General features: G+C 36.6%; 2 protein-coding genes across 2 annotated transcripts in view; one reads left to right on the forward strand and one right to left on the reverse strand.

Annotated features, from left to right (window-relative positions):
* Nucleotides 1-2,341, forward strand: part of LOC107733484 (ubiquitin thioesterase OTUB1-like) — a 9,263-nt gene extending 6,922 nt beyond the window's left edge. The window contains exons 6-7 of the mRNA XM_016545115.1: nt 1,438-1,632; nt 1,778-2,341. Of these exons, the coding sequence (XP_016400601.1) occupies nt 1,438-1,632; nt 1,778-1,975 (393 nt within the window). The 3' untranslated portion in view covers nt 1,976-2,341. The remainder of the gene's footprint in view (nt 1-1,437; nt 1,633-1,777) is intronic.
* Nucleotides 2,342-2,348: 7 nt separating this feature from the next.
* Nucleotides 2,349-6,257, reverse strand: LOC107733485 (ependymin-like). The gene is made up of 6 exons (XM_016545116.1): nt 6,135-6,257; nt 5,979-6,013; nt 5,619-5,753; nt 5,336-5,522; nt 4,175-4,265; nt 2,349-2,612 (listed from the first exon to the last, which is right to left on the reverse strand). Exons 1-6 carry the CDS (start codon nt 6,208-6,210, stop codon nt 2,489-2,491), a joined length of 648 nt encoding a protein of 215 aa, XP_016400602.1. The 5' UTR covers nt 6,211-6,257; the 3' UTR covers nt 2,349-2,488.
* Nucleotides 6,258-18,035: the final 11,778 nt, after the last annotated feature.

Below are 18,035 nucleotides of genomic sequence, written 5' to 3' on the forward strand. Positions count from 1 at the left end.
TTAATTAATGCATATTCATATTTATTTTGAACTACAGTAACATCTTCTGATTTCTCTCAACATGGGGACAGGAGAGCTGTCAGTCAATAAATTGGAAAAAAAGTAACTTGCGTTACTTATTTGAAAAAATAACTCAGATATTCTCTTGTAAATTAAAAAGTAATGCGTTACTTTACTAGTTACTTGAAAAAAGTAATCTGATTACATAACTCGCGTTACTTGTAATGCGTTACCCCCAACACTGGTCACAGGCGGTAAATAGTGGAGCGCGCAAAGGAGAGATGCGAGGCACGAACACTGTTCAAGGTCTCCATTAATTCCTGCTTGTAGTAATTTAATGTGTATATATTTTGAAAACATTGAATCGTTATAGAAATCGCGATTCATTCGATTCTTAGTGTTTTAAATCGATTACTGTCCGAAATCGGCGATTCAAAAATCCATGTTCAAGATCGATACATATGCATCGTCAGGGTTTGTAATCGATGCATCGAGAAAACGAGTGAATCGTTACACCCCTAGAAAGTGCCCAAGCAACATTGCTCAAAAAAGTTGCCCCGTGTATCATCAGCATAAAACATTTTATTTTTTTACATTTATGTCAAATGTTATTTTATTATTTATGTACTATCAGTATTTATTAATATTTCAAATTAGTTTTATTTGTATATTTTTAAGTTTTATTTGAATTTTAGTTTGTTTATGTGCTTTTGTCATTTTTAGTATTTTTTTTGTTGTTGTTGTTGTTGTTGCTTGTTTAAATATTTAGCTTTAATTCAGTTTCAGTTTTATTAAGTTTAGTACTTATACCAGTTAGTTGCTAAGGCAACATTCCTAAAGGGATGGTCGCACTAAACTTTTAATTCCATTGATTTTCATTTATTCATATGTGAATGCTGGAGACTGGAAACACAAGCTCGTTCAAAAAAAAAGTTTTTTTTTTTTGCAATTTGCTGCTTTACAAAAGTCACTTTTAGTTAAACTCTGACCTGTGAAATTTGTATTACTTGAAGACGTGTGACCATTAGAAGATCGATATGTCATGCCGTGACCTCTATATAAATTAGATTATATATTTTTGAATATATTTATTTATATTTTTTTATGGTGAATTAGTTTTTTTTTTTTTTTTTTAAACATGCCACTGATCGTGACATCATATCATGACTATTGTAGTGTCCAAAGAAATTGTGTGCCCAAAGTCTAGTGTGACCATGGCTTAATTTTTATTTAACCTTTTCATATAATTAAAAAAAAATATTTCAGCATTATTTCATTTAACTAAACCAATTTTTAATAGTTGTAGTTAAAATAACAACACTGGAAATGTCAAACTGTTTGCCTTTTTTTTTCTTCTTTTTTTTTTTTTTTTCTTTCTGTTCAGTAATAATCTTAAAGGAGTTTGATGTATAATGAATTTCCTCTTGTTCACTCTAGTTCATGGACCTGATTGAGGCTTGTGATAAGCAACCGTCTGTAGGTGAGCTGCTCAGTTCCTTTAATGAGCAGAGCGTGTCAGATTATCTTGTGGTCTATCTGCGGCTGGTGACCTCTGGGTACCTGCAGAGAGAGGAAGACTTCTTCCAGCACTTCATAGAGGGCGGCCGCACCGTTCGAGAGTTCTGCCAACAGGTGACACTGAACAACGCGTCATTTCTGACTGACTTGTGTTGTAATTTTGAAGATGTGATTACATTTCAACCAGTTCTTGTAGAGTAAGCTGGTCTTCAATGACTTTGCAACATTTTAAACCGACATGTCATTCTGTTTTGGCCAGGAGGTGGAGCCCATGTCCAAAGAGAGTGACCACATTCACATTATAGCCCTGGCTCAGGCTTTAAACGTGTGCATCCAGGTGGAGTACATGGATCGAGGAGAGGGAGGAACAATCAATCACCACATCTTCCCTGAAGACGGAGAGCCCAAGATTTTCCTCCTCTACCGACCGGGCCACTACGACATCCTGTACAAATAACAGATCTGCACCTATTGCTGCTAAGGCCTCGTCTGTTTCTGTGCTGTGGGTTTGACTCTTAACTCTAAACCTGTGAAATGTGAACACGAGAGCCGAGAACTCAACTTTGCAATTTCCTGTCAAAACCCCCTAAAGACTCTTAAAGAATTTTGGAGAATCTGTTATAACAGGCACTGGACATTGTACAGTTTTCTTTGAATAACCTGCATCTTTCAGTTGTGTATATACAGTATATGGTTATTTCATTTAGTTAGTTTTTTTTTTGGTTTGTTTCTTGTAACTGCCTGTCGTTTGTGATAGGAATGGAATTGCTTTACCATGTTTGACTGTATTTGACTTTCATGAGAATAAAAATAACTTGCAGTAGTCATAGTTTGGATAGCCACATTATTGTTTAATGTGTGTAGGTTTAAAAAAAAAAAATCCCAAATGGTCTTTATTTAAATCAAAAATGGTGTGTCCATGCTGCAATTTAAGCTGGACATGCACTGACAAAAACCCACGTGGTTCTTCTCACAGAAGACTGATGAAGGATCTTGCCCCAACTCCTTTTGCTGGCAGCACTTCCACAGAATCACAGAATGAAGGAGGGATGAAGACGTTTGGGTCCTCGATTCCCTCCACTAGGTCAAAGAAGCTACAGAAAGAAGAAATGGGTTAACAAATCTTGTCTTACATGTTGGTCTTTAGATGTATTTGAACTTGGTGACTTTTAATTTGCTTCTAAGGCTTTATTGATCCATGGGGTAATCAAGGTATTGAACATAAAACGCATGGACAAAAACAAATGGGTGGTTGTATGAAATAATTGGTAATTGGAAGAAACACAATCCAAAATGGTGAGATAAACAAGAAAGAGTATTCCAATGGGGTTTATACACTCCCATTCTAAAAGTTTGGGATCATAAAGATTTTTAATTTAAGAAGTCTCTTACACTCATCAAAGTTGCATTTATTTGATCAAAAATACAGAAAAAATATAGTAATGTTATGAAATATTATTGCAATTTAAAATAATGGTTTACTATTTTAATATACTTTAAAACATAATTTATTCCTGTGATGAAATTTGAGCATCATTACTCCAGTCTTCAGTGTCACATGATTCTTTTGAAATCATTCTAATATGCTGATTAATTATCAATGTTGGAAAGTTTTTGCTGCTTAATATTTTTTTTGGAACCTGTGATATATTTTTTCAGGATTCTTTGATGAATAAAAAGTATAGCATTTATTTAAAAAAAAAAAAAATTTTTTTAATAATATACACTACCATTCAAATGTTTGGGGTTGGAGTAATTTTTTTTTTTTTTTTAAAGAAATTCATATTTTTTTCAGCAAGGATGTGTTAAATTAATAAAATAAAAAAAGTATAACAGGTTCCAAAAGAATATTAGACTGCAAAACTGTTTCCAACATTGAAAATAAATCAGCATATTGAGCAATGATTTCTGAAGGATCACGTGACACTGAAGACTGAAGTAATGGAAGATGAAAATTCAGCTTAGCATCACATGAATAAAATATATTTTTTCAGTATATTAAAATAGAAAAATGTTATTTTAAATTGTAATAATATTTCACAAGATTACAGTTTTTTTAATGTATTTTTGATCAATAAATGCAGACTTGAGTGTAAGAAACCTCTTTAAAAACATTAAGAATCTTATTGATCCCAAACTTTTGAACAGCAGTGTGTGTCTATATATATACACACACACACACACACATATATGTACAGATGCCCTATATTTGAATATAAATATTTAAAATGTTTACTCAGAGACTATTAAGGTTATGTCTGCATCCGAGAGCCATTCAGCATCCTTGTCATTGTCATTGAAAAAAAAAAAATTTTTTTTCTCATGCTTGAGGAAATCTTGTACAGCATTCATGAAGCACACATTTTGTTTTATTTATGTGCATGTTATTCTTGCATGAAGACAGCCTTGATCAGAGGAAGAGGAAAGGCAAAGTAAACACGTTTAATTGGTTAAGAGAGTCACTGTTGCATAATCTCCTGTTGTTGTTCATCAGTACACTACAAATGTGGTTAGGTTAAGGACAAGATTGCAGACTAGATTACAGAAGTATTATCCATGGGTTTTGGGTTTTAATGAAAAGCAGAGTTAAACATGGTCACAGTCTCTGTATGGGACAGGCCAGCCTTACTTTGTCTGTTCAGCCTACTTGACTAACCTTGTCATGACGCTTAATTCCCCTTTCTGTGTGAAATCGAGGATGTAGAGAGGCACACAGCCAAGCGCAGTGAACGTCAGCAGGTAGTGTTCTACAGAGAAAAATACCAAGAACATAAGCCAACTAGCAAGGGAAGGGACTTTTATATTGGTTTACTCAACCTAAAATGTTAAGCAACTTATCCATACACACGCATATAACACTTTACTTGAGGGACCAGTTCTCACTATTAACTAATTGCTTATTAGCATTATGCGTATTACAAACATATCGATTTACAAAACACATATTAATGCCTTATTCTGCATGACCATATTTTAGAGCCCTTAATTCTACCTTATAACTAAACTTAAAACTTAATAACTACCTTACTATCCACTAATAAGCAGCAAATTAGTTTATTAAGGCAGTTAATATGTAGTTAATAGTAGGAAGGGAATATATAGATGTAGATGTATAGACCAAAAACAGAAGTTTAGCATATAGCATATAGAATTTACATACTATATGCTATATGTGTCTACTGTGTACAGTATATATAAATATACACACATATATGTAGGCCTATATATTAAAAAAATATTTGTATTTATATATATTTATACTTATTATATATTATATATAAATTATATTTTCCTTACTATATATGTATGTGTGTATATTTATATATACATAAATATACACAGTACACACATATAGTATGTAAACAAACTTTTGGTAACACTTTATTTCGATAGTCCACTTTAGACATTCTATTAACAGTAAGTAACTTTGCAACTACATGTCAACTAGCAGTTAGTAGAGTATTAGTAGACTGTCTGCTTAATATCTTCTAACACTTTCTTTGTCAACTTATTCTACTAACCCTAAACCTACCCTAACAGTCTACTCTGAGAGTTAGTAGACATGTAGTTGCAAATGAATGAGAATTAGTTGACATGTAGTTGACATGTAGTTACAAAGTTACTTATAGTTAATAGAATGTCTAAAGTGGACTATCGAAATAAAGTGTAACCAAACTTTTATTTTGAATGCGATTAATCGCGATTAATCACGATCAATCGTTTTGCAGCCCTAATTTTTATACATTCGTGTTATAGCCAGTGCTGGGTGTTAAAAACCTGACTGAGAATCATCATGCAGCATAACGGCGCACATTACCTTGTGTTTCCTCCACTGTTCCATTCCAGTTATTGACCAGCAGTCCTTGTCCTGGTAAAGAGCTGCTACCCAAGACCATTTGATTCAGGAAATGGGCATCATGGGGAACCCCAATATGTCTGAATGGTTCCTTTAATGCTGTCTTAATGCAAGTTTGGTTGTGGTAGTGGATCTCATAGCTGACTCCCTGTTGAGAGGAGAACAAACTCAAGAGTCAGCAACCCAATGATGCATTTTACAAAATGTATGTTTTGCTATTTGTCCCTAAACTGTGGTACTTTACCTCTCTGAAGAGCAGAAGCCTGTCAACAAAGAAGGTCTGGTTGCCTTCCTTTCCAGCTGCAAGAACTCTGACATTCTGTCCGAAGGCATCATAGGAGAATTTCTCAAAAACACGTAAGTGGTGCCCAGGGATGAACTGTGTTGGAGAGAAAGCGAGAGAACACTTTCACATAACTCACAGTTAGCATTTGAATGAGGTAGTTTTGTTTTTGTAGCGATAAGCCAACTAGTAAAGGAAGTAAGAGCAAACTTTATATTGGTACATTGGTAACATTCAGGCCAAAATGACATGTTTCTCTGATGAACTTTCTCTTTTTTCAGACAAAATTGTTTAATATGCTTGTCAAGATGGCCCACTTACCGCAGTCAGTGTCCCCTCAAGCAAAGGTGGAGACTCTGGAAGTCAAGAGTGAGTGAAAAGGATCGAAAACAAGCATAAATTAATTTTTCATTCTTTCAACTGCTAAAGCTCTATAAAGTTTACTACAATGTGCAGGCAAAAGACAACAGGTCTTACTGCAGGGTTCAGGCTTCTGTGCACAGCTGCTGAGAATCAGGCTCAGGCAAACTGGGACCAGAAACAGGATCTTCATTGTTATTGTGGAGTGCTGGCAAACAGGAGCCAAAGCGACTAGCAGCAGTGTTTCCAAGTCCGGCTCTTCTTATATCGTTAGTTCCGGATCACCACTCCATGTTTTCAGTCTCACTGGGTCTTCTGGGTATCTGGCCAGTGCTTCAGTCCAATAGGAGTCTTAAAGGTGGCAAAACAACTTAACTGTATGTAATACTTGGAATATCAATCCTAATGTGAGTGCAAAATAGAATGAAAATTAAATATTTTTTAAGTTCCAATAATAGGAAATACTGTCAGGTGTCTCCGGAGATGATGGGTGACAGGTAAAACCTGAACTGGAGTACAACTCACCTTAGTCACATGATGAAGACTCAGCGTATTATGATCTCAGATTTGCTTGCCACAGGTCAATGTTCAAGTGCAGGTGCTAGTCATATAATAATTTACTGAGAAAAACAAGATCATCTGATGATATTGAAAACCAAAATAAATTGTTGTTGCACTCAGCAAAAACTGACACAATCTGATGATTATAACTTTCCAAAAAGGATATATCTGCTAAAAAAAAAACATTTTAAATGATCCTAAGCAGATTTGCTTTTCTCTCTGCCTGGTGCAGGCTGCTGGCTTGCTGGTTTTGGTTTTGGGCTAAACCCAAACCCAGCTAAGACCAGCAAATCATCAAAATTCACAGCCGTACCAAGAAAATTAAAATAGCAAAGAAAACAAAAAAAAGCAAAACTTCTTACATCTTAATGTAACTTAAATACCTGTGCCATTCCACTGCCAATGTAAATAACATTCTGACTGCTGTCCATCTAAAGTTTACTGGGGTAAGTAAGGGTGAATCAAGCCTCAGCATGTTGAACACATTTTAGTGACTGCACAAGGCCACATCAAAGAAAACACTTAAGGGTTAAGTACTTCATTTATAGAGTTCTCGTGTTCTCATGCACACACCTTTCCCTTTGACATACAGATGTATACAGTCTGGATTACTGTTTCGATTACTTTTTTACTGCAGTCAAAGTACGACAAACTGTTCATCTGTCAGGAGATCCATGCAACTCATATGACATTCGATGTGGCTTCTTTGATCACAGAAGCTGTAGAAGGTTACTTATTGTTGGGTTCAAGAATAAACACATAGTAAGTTGAACATAATTTAGTGTGATATTTTATTTCATTCAATCTGCTGCATTAAATGGCCTGTAATTACAGTTTATCTGAATTCTTGGCAGGATCAAAGCATTATATTCAGGGTTTTGAGGCTGGAGTCACCAAACTGGTGATTTAGCACAGATGAATCCCGCACATTTTATTTCACATACCGTTTTATTATCGTAAACCTTTGAAGTTGCAATAAATGCTGAACTCTCAGTGCACTATAGTGCACTCACTAGTGAGTGAGATCATTGGCAGAGTGTCCACTAAAGATCATTAGTTAGATCTGGACTTTTCCTCTTCTTGCTCATTCAAACTCTGTTATAGCCCCTGTGATGTTATTAAAAATGTTGATTAAAAAAAGAAACGCAGACAAGGAGGGTTCAAGGGTTCAAGAAATCTGAAGTTTTGTTTTGTTGTTTTTTTTGTTAAAGGGCAAGTTCACCCATTTTCAACCAGTTTTCAACATTTGTATTGTTTCAATGTCTGTATATAAATAAATGAGCAATGTGTATTATTTTTTCTTTGTTACCTGCACCAAGACTTATGACAGCTCCGAACTACAGATTGTTCTTCTGCATTTTTGTATCCCCATGGATAGTGTAATTGAGCCCAGTGCAGTATGGGTGTCGAAGTTTTCCAACCTTTTTTTTTTTTTTTTTGTCACTGCCCTTTTTCTATAGTCTTATAGCACCGATTTCAAAAGAAAACAAATGCGTTTCTACAGCATGGATAGCCAATTTTTATTAAAACCCCATCTTGAATTATCAGTGAATTATCCCTGCAAAGCCTGTTATTAAAGGGTTAGTTCAACCAAAACTAAAAATTCCAGCATGACTTTATTTCTTTTGTGGAACATAAAAGATGATATGACTGAAAAATGTCTTTTTTTTAATCTCCATACATTAAAAATCAATGGTCAATGGTCGAAACTCTTTGGTTACCAACATTCTTCAAAATATATTCTTTTGTGTTCCAGAGAAGATAGAAAATCATATAGGGTTGGAACCACATGAGGTAAAAAGAATATATTTTCATTTTTAGGTGAACTGTCCCTTTAAAAGAGTTCTTGAAATGTAAAATGGCAGTAAAACTGTCTAAATGGTTCCTTTGAGGTGGGACTCCTTTACAAGGAGGAGGACCGTAATTCCAGTGCATGGAATGTGCAAAACTCAGCTCCAAGTAAATGACAAAGAGGTCTGTAATACCTGGATGAAGCTGTCTGCATTCGTCTCAATTGTAACTCTGTCATGACAACTCTCTGAGAGTTTTAGCATGGTAATATACATGGCAATGTTAACGTGTTTGGTCTTGGTGGAATAGATCTGCTATGCAGAGCAAGTACAGAAACTTGCTACTGCCAATAAATCCACAGACATTCTCTTGTGAGCATGTAAGAAATACTGCTGCTGCACATATAGCATAAAAGCAGAGCCGATCCTCCATATACGCAAAATACGCAAGCTGCGTAGGGCCCCCAAAACACCAGGGGGCCCCCTTGCTCTCAAAGATGATTTAATTTTAGTTTCGTTTTTTAATTTGGCCAGCGGTTATGAAAACATGAATGATTCTTTCTTTTAATGCGGTGTGCTGTTGCCCTTTCTACGTAAAAATCAGTCAAATCATGTAATGTGAATGTCATACAGTCTTGCTCGAGACTAAAAAACCGAGTTGAAAGAATACCGAGCCGCGGAAGAGACACTGTTTCTCAAGCGCTTTCCGCGAGCGCGATGCGAGATGGAGTGAAACACGGACAAATGCGTTTCATTCATTCGTTCATAACAACTCATTGCCAACACAGTTTTGCGTAGGGCCCCTAGAAGTCTATGATCGGCACTGCATATAAGAAATAATCATTGGCTGCTGAAGCGAAAGAAACCAATCAGGTGTGCCATGTGAATAATGATTGAGTTAGATCCTATCGGCCTGCGCCATCTAGAGTTTCATGACAGAACTTTGTATTTCATTTTAATTGTTAACATTATTTTTAGAATGTATTTGTAATTATTGATTATTAAAGTGATATTTATTTATTTTTCGCCATTTACGTATATGCTGCTGTCAATAATTATTTTAACTAAATACACAACTACTATTTAATTGGCAGACAGTGAAAAAAGTGCACCACAAAATGTAGTTATGGCATCACCCAGCAGGTAAAAAGTGTTTTACAGATATTTATATATCACTTCCAGCCACTTCCATGCCCCTTCCTGGTGTCCTCCACAGAAATTCTAATGAGTTTAAGTGAGTTTCAGGAGGTTTTGTTTTTTTCTGACCAATGGGAGTTTTCAGGGAATCACCTGATATTTGAGGTTGGTGCCACTAGTGGTGCAAAAATGACACACTTCACCTGCAAATAACCTTAGCATGTATGCGGGATGATCTAGATAACAGTTGTGTTGCATTTGGCTTGGCCACATGAGGCTTTTTTCTCATGTGTTGAAATAACCTGTTCATTGAGTGATTGATGTGTGCATTGCTTCATCACAGAGACACATGTGAACCATCAGATGCTGCACATCCCATTTTCACATGCACCCTCCGCCACACTCCATCAGAGATCATTATGTTCTGCCACGAATCAATGGAACACGATGGAGAAAAGTTGAAGCAAAAAGTTGTTGAAGCAGATCGTCTGAAGCTCAGGCTGAAGATCCTGAAGATACTGAAGATCAGGAGAAGAGATCATGCCTCACAACTTGTACTACACAGAAAAAAAGTACTTTCATATGCAGCATCTGTGTTGTGTTTGGAGTCTAGACTCCATTCAGCCTTTGTGTCATGATGAAGAGCAGCACAGGCAATTAAACATGTAGAGATAGTAAACCACCCCTCACGTGTTGTTGTTCACTAATGACCATTAGGGATTTCTGAGTGGAAACATGCATCATCCTGTCAAGTTTTCTTTGCCTTGCAATCAGAGAGCGTGATTATGACAGTTCACGTGTGGGAAAGTGTACAGTGTGTAATTAACACGCACATCTTGAAGTTGGTGGGAAAGCGGTGTTTTTAAACCACTGGAAGTGTCCAGCTGTCTGAGCAGAAGATTGATTTCAGAGACACACCTGCTTCTCAGGATCGGATGGTCTTAGAAGACAAGTTAATGACTAATAAGACTGTCCATAATAAAGAAAGGGAAAAGCTTTTAAAACACATCTACAAGTTCTTAGAAATGTACTCGTTGTATTCATGTTGGCTTTAGTATGGTTTTGAAAAACCATTTTCTAATAAAGTTTCAACTTAATGACTTAACAACTTAGTGAATATTGTGTACACATCTCAATCATTATTTTAAAAAATGAATACAAAAAGTTTACATGACATTTTACAACCTGAAACTTACCTGGCCTTGTCATAAAAGTCAATGTATCTGGTATATTTTGCATTAAAATATTTTTTTCTCAAATTATATAATAGTTTTATTTTTATTTTTTTTTGTAATATATTACATTTTTATACAATATATTTTTGTAATATATCCAGACACACCCGGATCCTAGTGTCCCCAAGAGAACCAACCATCTCCGTGTCAGCCAACAAGAGTGGACAGGAGGACAGAATGTGTGTGGTCTTTGCTTTAAACTTTGCGAGAGACGCCTAACTCTTCACATGCACTGAGGTGTGTCTTGTTATTATTCTGAGCTCAGGTTAGAAAGAAGTTGGCAAGTCCGGTTCACAGATTTTGTTGACCTCAGTCTGTTTTGGAGGCATCATGTCTGTGCATGTTACAACATTAACGTTTAGATACCTTGTCAGATGATGGAGTATTTATTTTCTTGTAGACTTTTTCCTCATTTTATGTAATTGGATGTTATCTTCATGTCTTTTTTCATGTCAAGTCTAGTCACGCTAACTTTGTGTTTCCAGTTCTGGATCGATAGTATCAAGTTGTCAGGTTGTGAAAGCCTTTTCTAACTCATGGAAATATTTACACATCTACATAGTAGTGATGCAAATGACATGCATGTATAGCAGGATCTTGTATTTACAGAGAAAAACAGGTCTTGGTTATGGTGGTCTATTTAATGGCTTTAGAGGGCTTCTGGGCACTGGTCAGCCAGGTTGGCTATGCTGGGAGACCAGTGGAGTACATTTTTAAGTATGTGTTCTATTTGTTTAAAGCATGACAATAGCTTATTAAAACAATGATTCAAAATGCACTTTTAAGTAAAGTAAAAACTTTGAAGATACAGCGTTTACGGTAGCCATTGACTTCCATAGTATGGAGAAAAAAATAGAATGGAAGTCAATGGCTACCATCTACTGTTTGGTTACTCACATTCTTCTGTGTTCAACAGAAGAAAGAAACTCATACGGGTTTGGAACAACATTAGGGTGAGTAAATGATGAGAGAATTAATGTTTTGGGGTGAACCGAAAGTGTTTTTTAAAAATATGCTTTTAAGATTTGAAGTACACTACAAGTGTACATTCAAAATATTAAGTGCACTTCTTTTTCACAAAGGCAGCTAGTCCAGCAGACCACCTTAAAGTGGATTAAGCTGTTATTTATGTTACTAGCAGATTGATCATGAATGTTTGTATATGTACATTTAAGAGAGCACTTTAGCTCAAAATGACAAAGTTTGACTGTTTTGATTATGTTGTTTGATTTAATTTTAGATTTAATTTGATTTCACAGTCTCTTGCAACCTGACATATATTCTGCTAAACTACAATGACATGGTAGTGTTGATTCAGTTCGTTCTTGTTATAAAGTCATAAATGAAATCTAAACATATTCCTTAACTCTACAACGCCAGGCGTATTGTGAAGTAAATTTGCCAGTTAATCTGAAATGTTTTGGTGCTGTATCTGAAATTAATGAGATCATGCTTTGGCTATCCAGCATTTGGCAATCAGTAGATGGGAACAGACAATGATGCCAAATCATCTAGGAAATGATTAGCACATTTTGAAGGTGAAGCAACATTTGGAAAGTCTGAGACCCAAACGCCTTTCATATCACGTTATCATCTGGAGACTAATATTCTCTTTTCCACACCTTAATCTTAAAATCAGAGCTCACCAGAGAGGAGAAAACCACAATGGTTCCGTTCCAAACATGCACAGGCTGTTCTTCCGCACCTTTGAATGATTAGACATCATATCAAACTCCCCTTGTAGTGGAGGAACCACATCACTCCCTTAAATAAAACTCAGAGGCAATCCATTTATCATTATGATTTATACCTTTTTCCCTGACGTGAACGAATAAAGAATGGAGCTCATGCCAACAACGGTCTATTTCAATGATTCACTGTCCATTCAGGTAGTGAGAGACGTTCCCAAGGACATACAACCAGATTTTCAGTGTTGCTGCTTCCAGGACGGAGGAAAGACAGATATGTATAAAATTTGATAACTGCCTTTGGCTCTAGAAACAAGGTGATATATTTCCTCCAGTCAATATACATCATTCTGTTTTTCCAATGTCCACCTATCCAGAATGCACTAAAACCAAAGACTCTCATGACAATTCATATAATATTTGCTACACTGGTGGCAATAAGAGTACGTTTTTGTATGATCTGCTCACACCCTGCTGAAGATTTGGTTTTGCAAACCAATACATTTTCATTCAGACCGTATGAGTTTATGAAATTGCCAACTCATATACTCATGAATTCTTATGATATCAGGTTCTACATCAATTAAAACGCCAGCCCGAGCACTTTCGCCAAACTTAGGAGACCAGCAACCACCTTAAAAGGCCTGTTCGCACCAAAACAAATGTTTTTCAAAAGAAATACATTTATCCTCATACGATCAGATTTAACAAGTTGTTGTTTTATGTAACATCACCAGCTCTGGGCATGTAGCTAAAAGCAAAAAAAAAAAAAAACTTACTGGTTGGCCAGTTTTCTTTGCAATAGAGTGGGAAAGAGTTTTAACCCTTCACCATAAAAAATAGATGTTGCTTTAATGTCATGCAAACGTTTGAATTAGATGCCCTGATAAAAATTTAAATGATCATACAAAATGTTCCTGACAAAGATTTGTGTGTGAGGCCTTTATGCTGGTTTAAGCTGTGTTTTTTTTAAGCAGGGTCACCACAGATGCTCAGAAACTACAGACATCAGGTGCCAAATTAATCTGAATTGTGCAAAAGTCCCTTGCAAGTTATCTGTAACATATCACTTACTTGATACCTGCCAAATACTGGATGCAGTGAGCTTTTAAATTCAGCTCTTCGCATTAGAAAAAACTAGGTGAACTCTAGATCAGTTTTTTTACACTATAGTCTCAAGACATTAGCACTTTTATGAATAGCTGAAGTAACTGAGTTTAGAAAAATAAGCTCTTTCAGATGTTGTTTAAGGCTACTCAATACTATACTGCTTTCATAACTACAGCAGAGATCCCCACATATATGACGGTTAGAGATAACATACTCAGCCAGTTTTACTGTATTTGCCCTGTAGAATCAGGCAAGTAATTACCTCTTAAAGTTGTAAGCGTGAAACTTAAAACAGGTAGGCCGCAGTCCACCTACTATTAAGTTACCATGGAATGGTGTGTTCAAGTTTACTTGGTAGCTCCTCAACAATATAGTGAGGCATATGTTTCATGTTTAGGCATGTCAGGATTGACCAAAGAGTGCAGAAACACATAAAACTGAGAGCTGATCAGGGTCAACGAGTGGAAAGCAAAGTGTTGGCGATGATGGGCCCCAGATGAATGTCTTGGAAATGTCTCACAAGACACAAAAATTCGCCTCTTCGACAGTGAAACTCAGATGTGTGCAGCTGGAGGTACAAGCTGTTGTGAGAGAACCATTCTGACCTTGTTCCTCAGCCTCCTCCATCTGTCCGTGCCGTAATAATGTCACACACACAAGTTTATAATAATCCGTAACGCACACGTTGTTTCGCCCTGAAAAGTGAGCCACAGACATGGGCAATCATTAGCTAAGGTGAACATACATAAAATTTATCCTCAAGCAGACTTTGCTTCCTCTAGCCCATATTAAAAAAAGCCCACAAAGCTGTAACGTTACCTATAAATGCTAAAAGTGGTTGCATGGCTTTATCCGCCTTATTTTTTTCAACTTCACTTTTCTGTGAATATGCGAGACTTCCGATTCATCAGCTGCGCAGGTAAACAACAAGAATAACAAAGTGCAATAAACGGTTTAAGTATTTGCTCAACAAACCAGTCTACAATTACTAAGTTAATAAAATAATATACCAAACTTCAGTGTGCAACTTTAAGCAGCATAACTCACTGTTTTATAAAGATAACGTACCTGAAAGAAGCTGACTGACACCGGAAGTCTCACACATTCAAGGTTAAAATACCGCTTAACGTTAAAAATGAGGCGAATAATCGATGTGTAACAGCTTAAGTAATTTACATAGCCTCCGAAATCACACTTTTGTGCTAGCACTAAACGTCTACATGAGCACGTGTACATTCTATGTAAATTACGATTTTTAAAAAACCTGTATAAAGCTTTCATTCCATTAATTGTTAGAATCAAACATTTAGCCTAAATAGTATTTAGTAGATAGTACATAAATAGTATTTGTCAAAATGGGTAATATGTATTCTACCTATTTAAAAAAAAAAAGCAGAAAATCATCTGGGTGCACATAGCCCGTCTAATAAACTCACAAAAATCACAAAGAATGAGTCGCTTCCCAGCATTTCTGGTTCTGTGTCTGTTGGAAAAGACTTTTACCATGGGTTTGTTCATTGAGCTGTAAAAATCTATAGCCACACAGACGAGACAGACAACAGGTCAGATATGGGCATGTGTCAAAATGATACCAAGAAAGAATTATTTTCTCATATGAACAGGTGTTTTCATTTTATTTGTACAATCTATGACAGTCGTGTGTGTTTGTCTCACTTTTTAAAATCTTCTAGCATTTCCAAGAATGGACATGGTGGGGGAAAATATTCCTTTTTTTATTGCTGAATGTAAAAAAAACAAACAAACAAACAAAAAAAAACACTTCCACTGACTTGAGGGGGGGAAAAATCATCTGCTGCGTGTACCATGCACCCATCTAACCTTGACCACAAGGACATGCAGAGGTGAGGTGTTTAGACGTTTCAAGCGGGGGGAAACGAAATAGAAATAAACTGGCAGGACATAACCGTTGAGTAGCGATATCACATTTAAACTAACTAGAGCACGGTCTTTTTTGGCATTTCTCAAACATACAAATAAGACCCAAAATGTAAGGAAGAAAGGTAGGGGATCAAAATAATTTCTGCCCAAACTTCAAACAAAACATCTCTTCATTTAAAAAAAAATGAAGTGCTGTCCATTGTGCTGTCATAACACAGCATTACACCCCTTTTATCAGGACTTGTACATTGTTTTTTCACCAAAAAAAATCACAACTCATCTCTTTTTTTTTTATAGAAGAAGTGCATGAAAACATATTTATCACGTAGTTCTAATCTTACTCCGTTATTTGGTGTTGATTTTCTGTGCCAAAACCAATTGACTTCACCTCCCTCAACATATTATTCTTTACATCTTTACAACAAGGAGGCAAGCTGATGCTGACTGTGGACGCTCTTTGTAGAAGGGAAGAGTTAAAACAGCTGATTTTAGTACACTTCATCTCAGACTTATCCATACTGACTGTTTCTTAATGTAGGAGTATTTTCATCCAAACAGAGTCAGTCAGTGCAGCTGTTTCTGGTTTGGTTTGGGCCCAGTGAGTGCTTCAAAATGGACACGGAGTTACATATGAAAAAGAATGATAAACTGATGGTATAGCATTCAATATAAAATAATAATAATAATAATGACCTGCACTATTTGGTGTCTTAGATTAACTGCGAATATATATTAAATAATTATGAAACATGTGGAGCTAATGAAAAACACTGACTTAAAGTTAAACAACATGAAACAAGTAGTCTCCACATTACACACAAAAAAATGAAATGCATTGGAACACAAGTAGAGTATAAAGTTTGCATATTTTGGTATTTTAATGACCCCTAATAATTTTCACAGCTATTTGTCTTGTCATTTGAGACTGTGTTTTTGTTTGTATGTGATTGCGTGTTCGGCACAGGAACTTTTCAGGGCCGTTCACATAGGACACATTCGAACATTAAAATCAGCTAAATCCTGCACAGAACTGAAAAGAGTATCATAACCCAACCCATGAATTGTTGTTAAATATAAACATGCTCATCACACCCTCATGTTCATTTGATTGGTCTGTTATTTTTCTATTTTTCACTGATACTCATCCACTCTTCTGCATGCCAGAGTTGAACTTGACATGGCGTCTGAAAATGTGACATTCATGGCACAAACAAAATTTTAAAAAAATGTGCACTTATGCTGCAATAATATATTTTAAAGGTATTGTGTATATATATATATATATATCTGTGTACTGTATGTATGTGAAAAATGCTATTTGTTTCTTTATACACCATATTCCAAGGGTTGGGCCTTTATGATCACAAGTCGGAAATATCAAATAGGAATATCCCACTTCTGAATGGAATGCATCAAACAAAGCAACAGTTGAAAAACTACACAAACGTGTCCTGTGTGAACGGTCCCTTTACTCTCCCTGTCCCAAAGTACCAGGACCAATTGGTGGAGCGGACACATCCATCAGCCTGATGTCAGTCTCTCTTCAGTCCTGCACTAGAGGAAGATGTGCTGTGGAGTGAGGTCCTGAGACGCTGTGAGGCCTTCCATCCCTCCCGTCTATCTCTCCACTGGCCGCTCTAACCGGATGGATGTGCTGATAATGAGGGCGATTCGTCTGAGTGATGGGAAAGTGGGTTGAGTGGGAGAGACTATATGTTCTTTATTTCTTTGTTATCTGTCAAAAGCTATTAGCACTGACAGCCCGGCCCACGGCCCCCTCACATTTAACCCACAAGCCCCTTTGGAAAGAGAAGGCTTCCGTGTGACAAACCTCAAGGTGCGGTCACATTAGCGAAAATTTGAGGGCAAAAAACTCACCGCTCACACAGGAGTCACTTTCAAACCAAACAGTTTTTTGTTGGTCAGTGCAGCCAACAAACCTCAGCTGAAATTCACATTGAAATGACTGGATTTTGCCCACGAAAATTCGCCGAACAATGGTAAATGTGACCGCACCTTTACCCTGTAGGGATGCAAAGCAAGTCAAGGCGGTGCATCTGTAAGACGACATCAAGTGTACATCAAGCGCAAGTCTACACAACAGCAGCATATTTCTCAGAGCCACAGTCATTTCGAGGCCTCTCGCATTTGGTCGTTCACACTCACACACGCACAACTCTTACTTTTTTTCCCCCCGAACCCCCGATTGCATTTGTCATCGATTTCCTGTTGGCAAAGCAACATGATCATAGAACATCTCTGTGGATCAAATTCATGTAAACATACACCTTATGTTAGAGTGGTTTATATTGCATGACGGTGGGAGAGGGGGGGGGATGTCACAGTTCAAATGGGGGTCAGCTCCCAAAAGAACACAACCTGGAAAGGAAAGTAAGGAAAAAAGGCCAAAAAGAGACAACAAAAGAGTAAACGAGTATAAAAAAATGAGGCGTCCGTATAAGAAAGGCTACAAAAAACTCCACTGGCCCTCTGGCCCTCAGCATACAGCAAAAGGCACCACAATATTACTCTATTTTTTTTTTTTAAGTTGTGCGAGTATAAAAAATGAGGCGTCCGTATAAGAAAGGCTACCCACTG

Source organism: Sinocyclocheilus rhinocerous, unplaced genomic scaffold (genome assembly GCF_001515625.1).
Source record: "Sinocyclocheilus rhinocerous isolate Xijiao unplaced genomic scaffold, SAMN03320098_v1.1 scaffold69, whole genome shotgun sequence".
NCBI lineage: Eukaryota > Metazoa > Chordata > Actinopteri > Cypriniformes > Cyprinidae > Sinocyclocheilus > Sinocyclocheilus rhinocerous.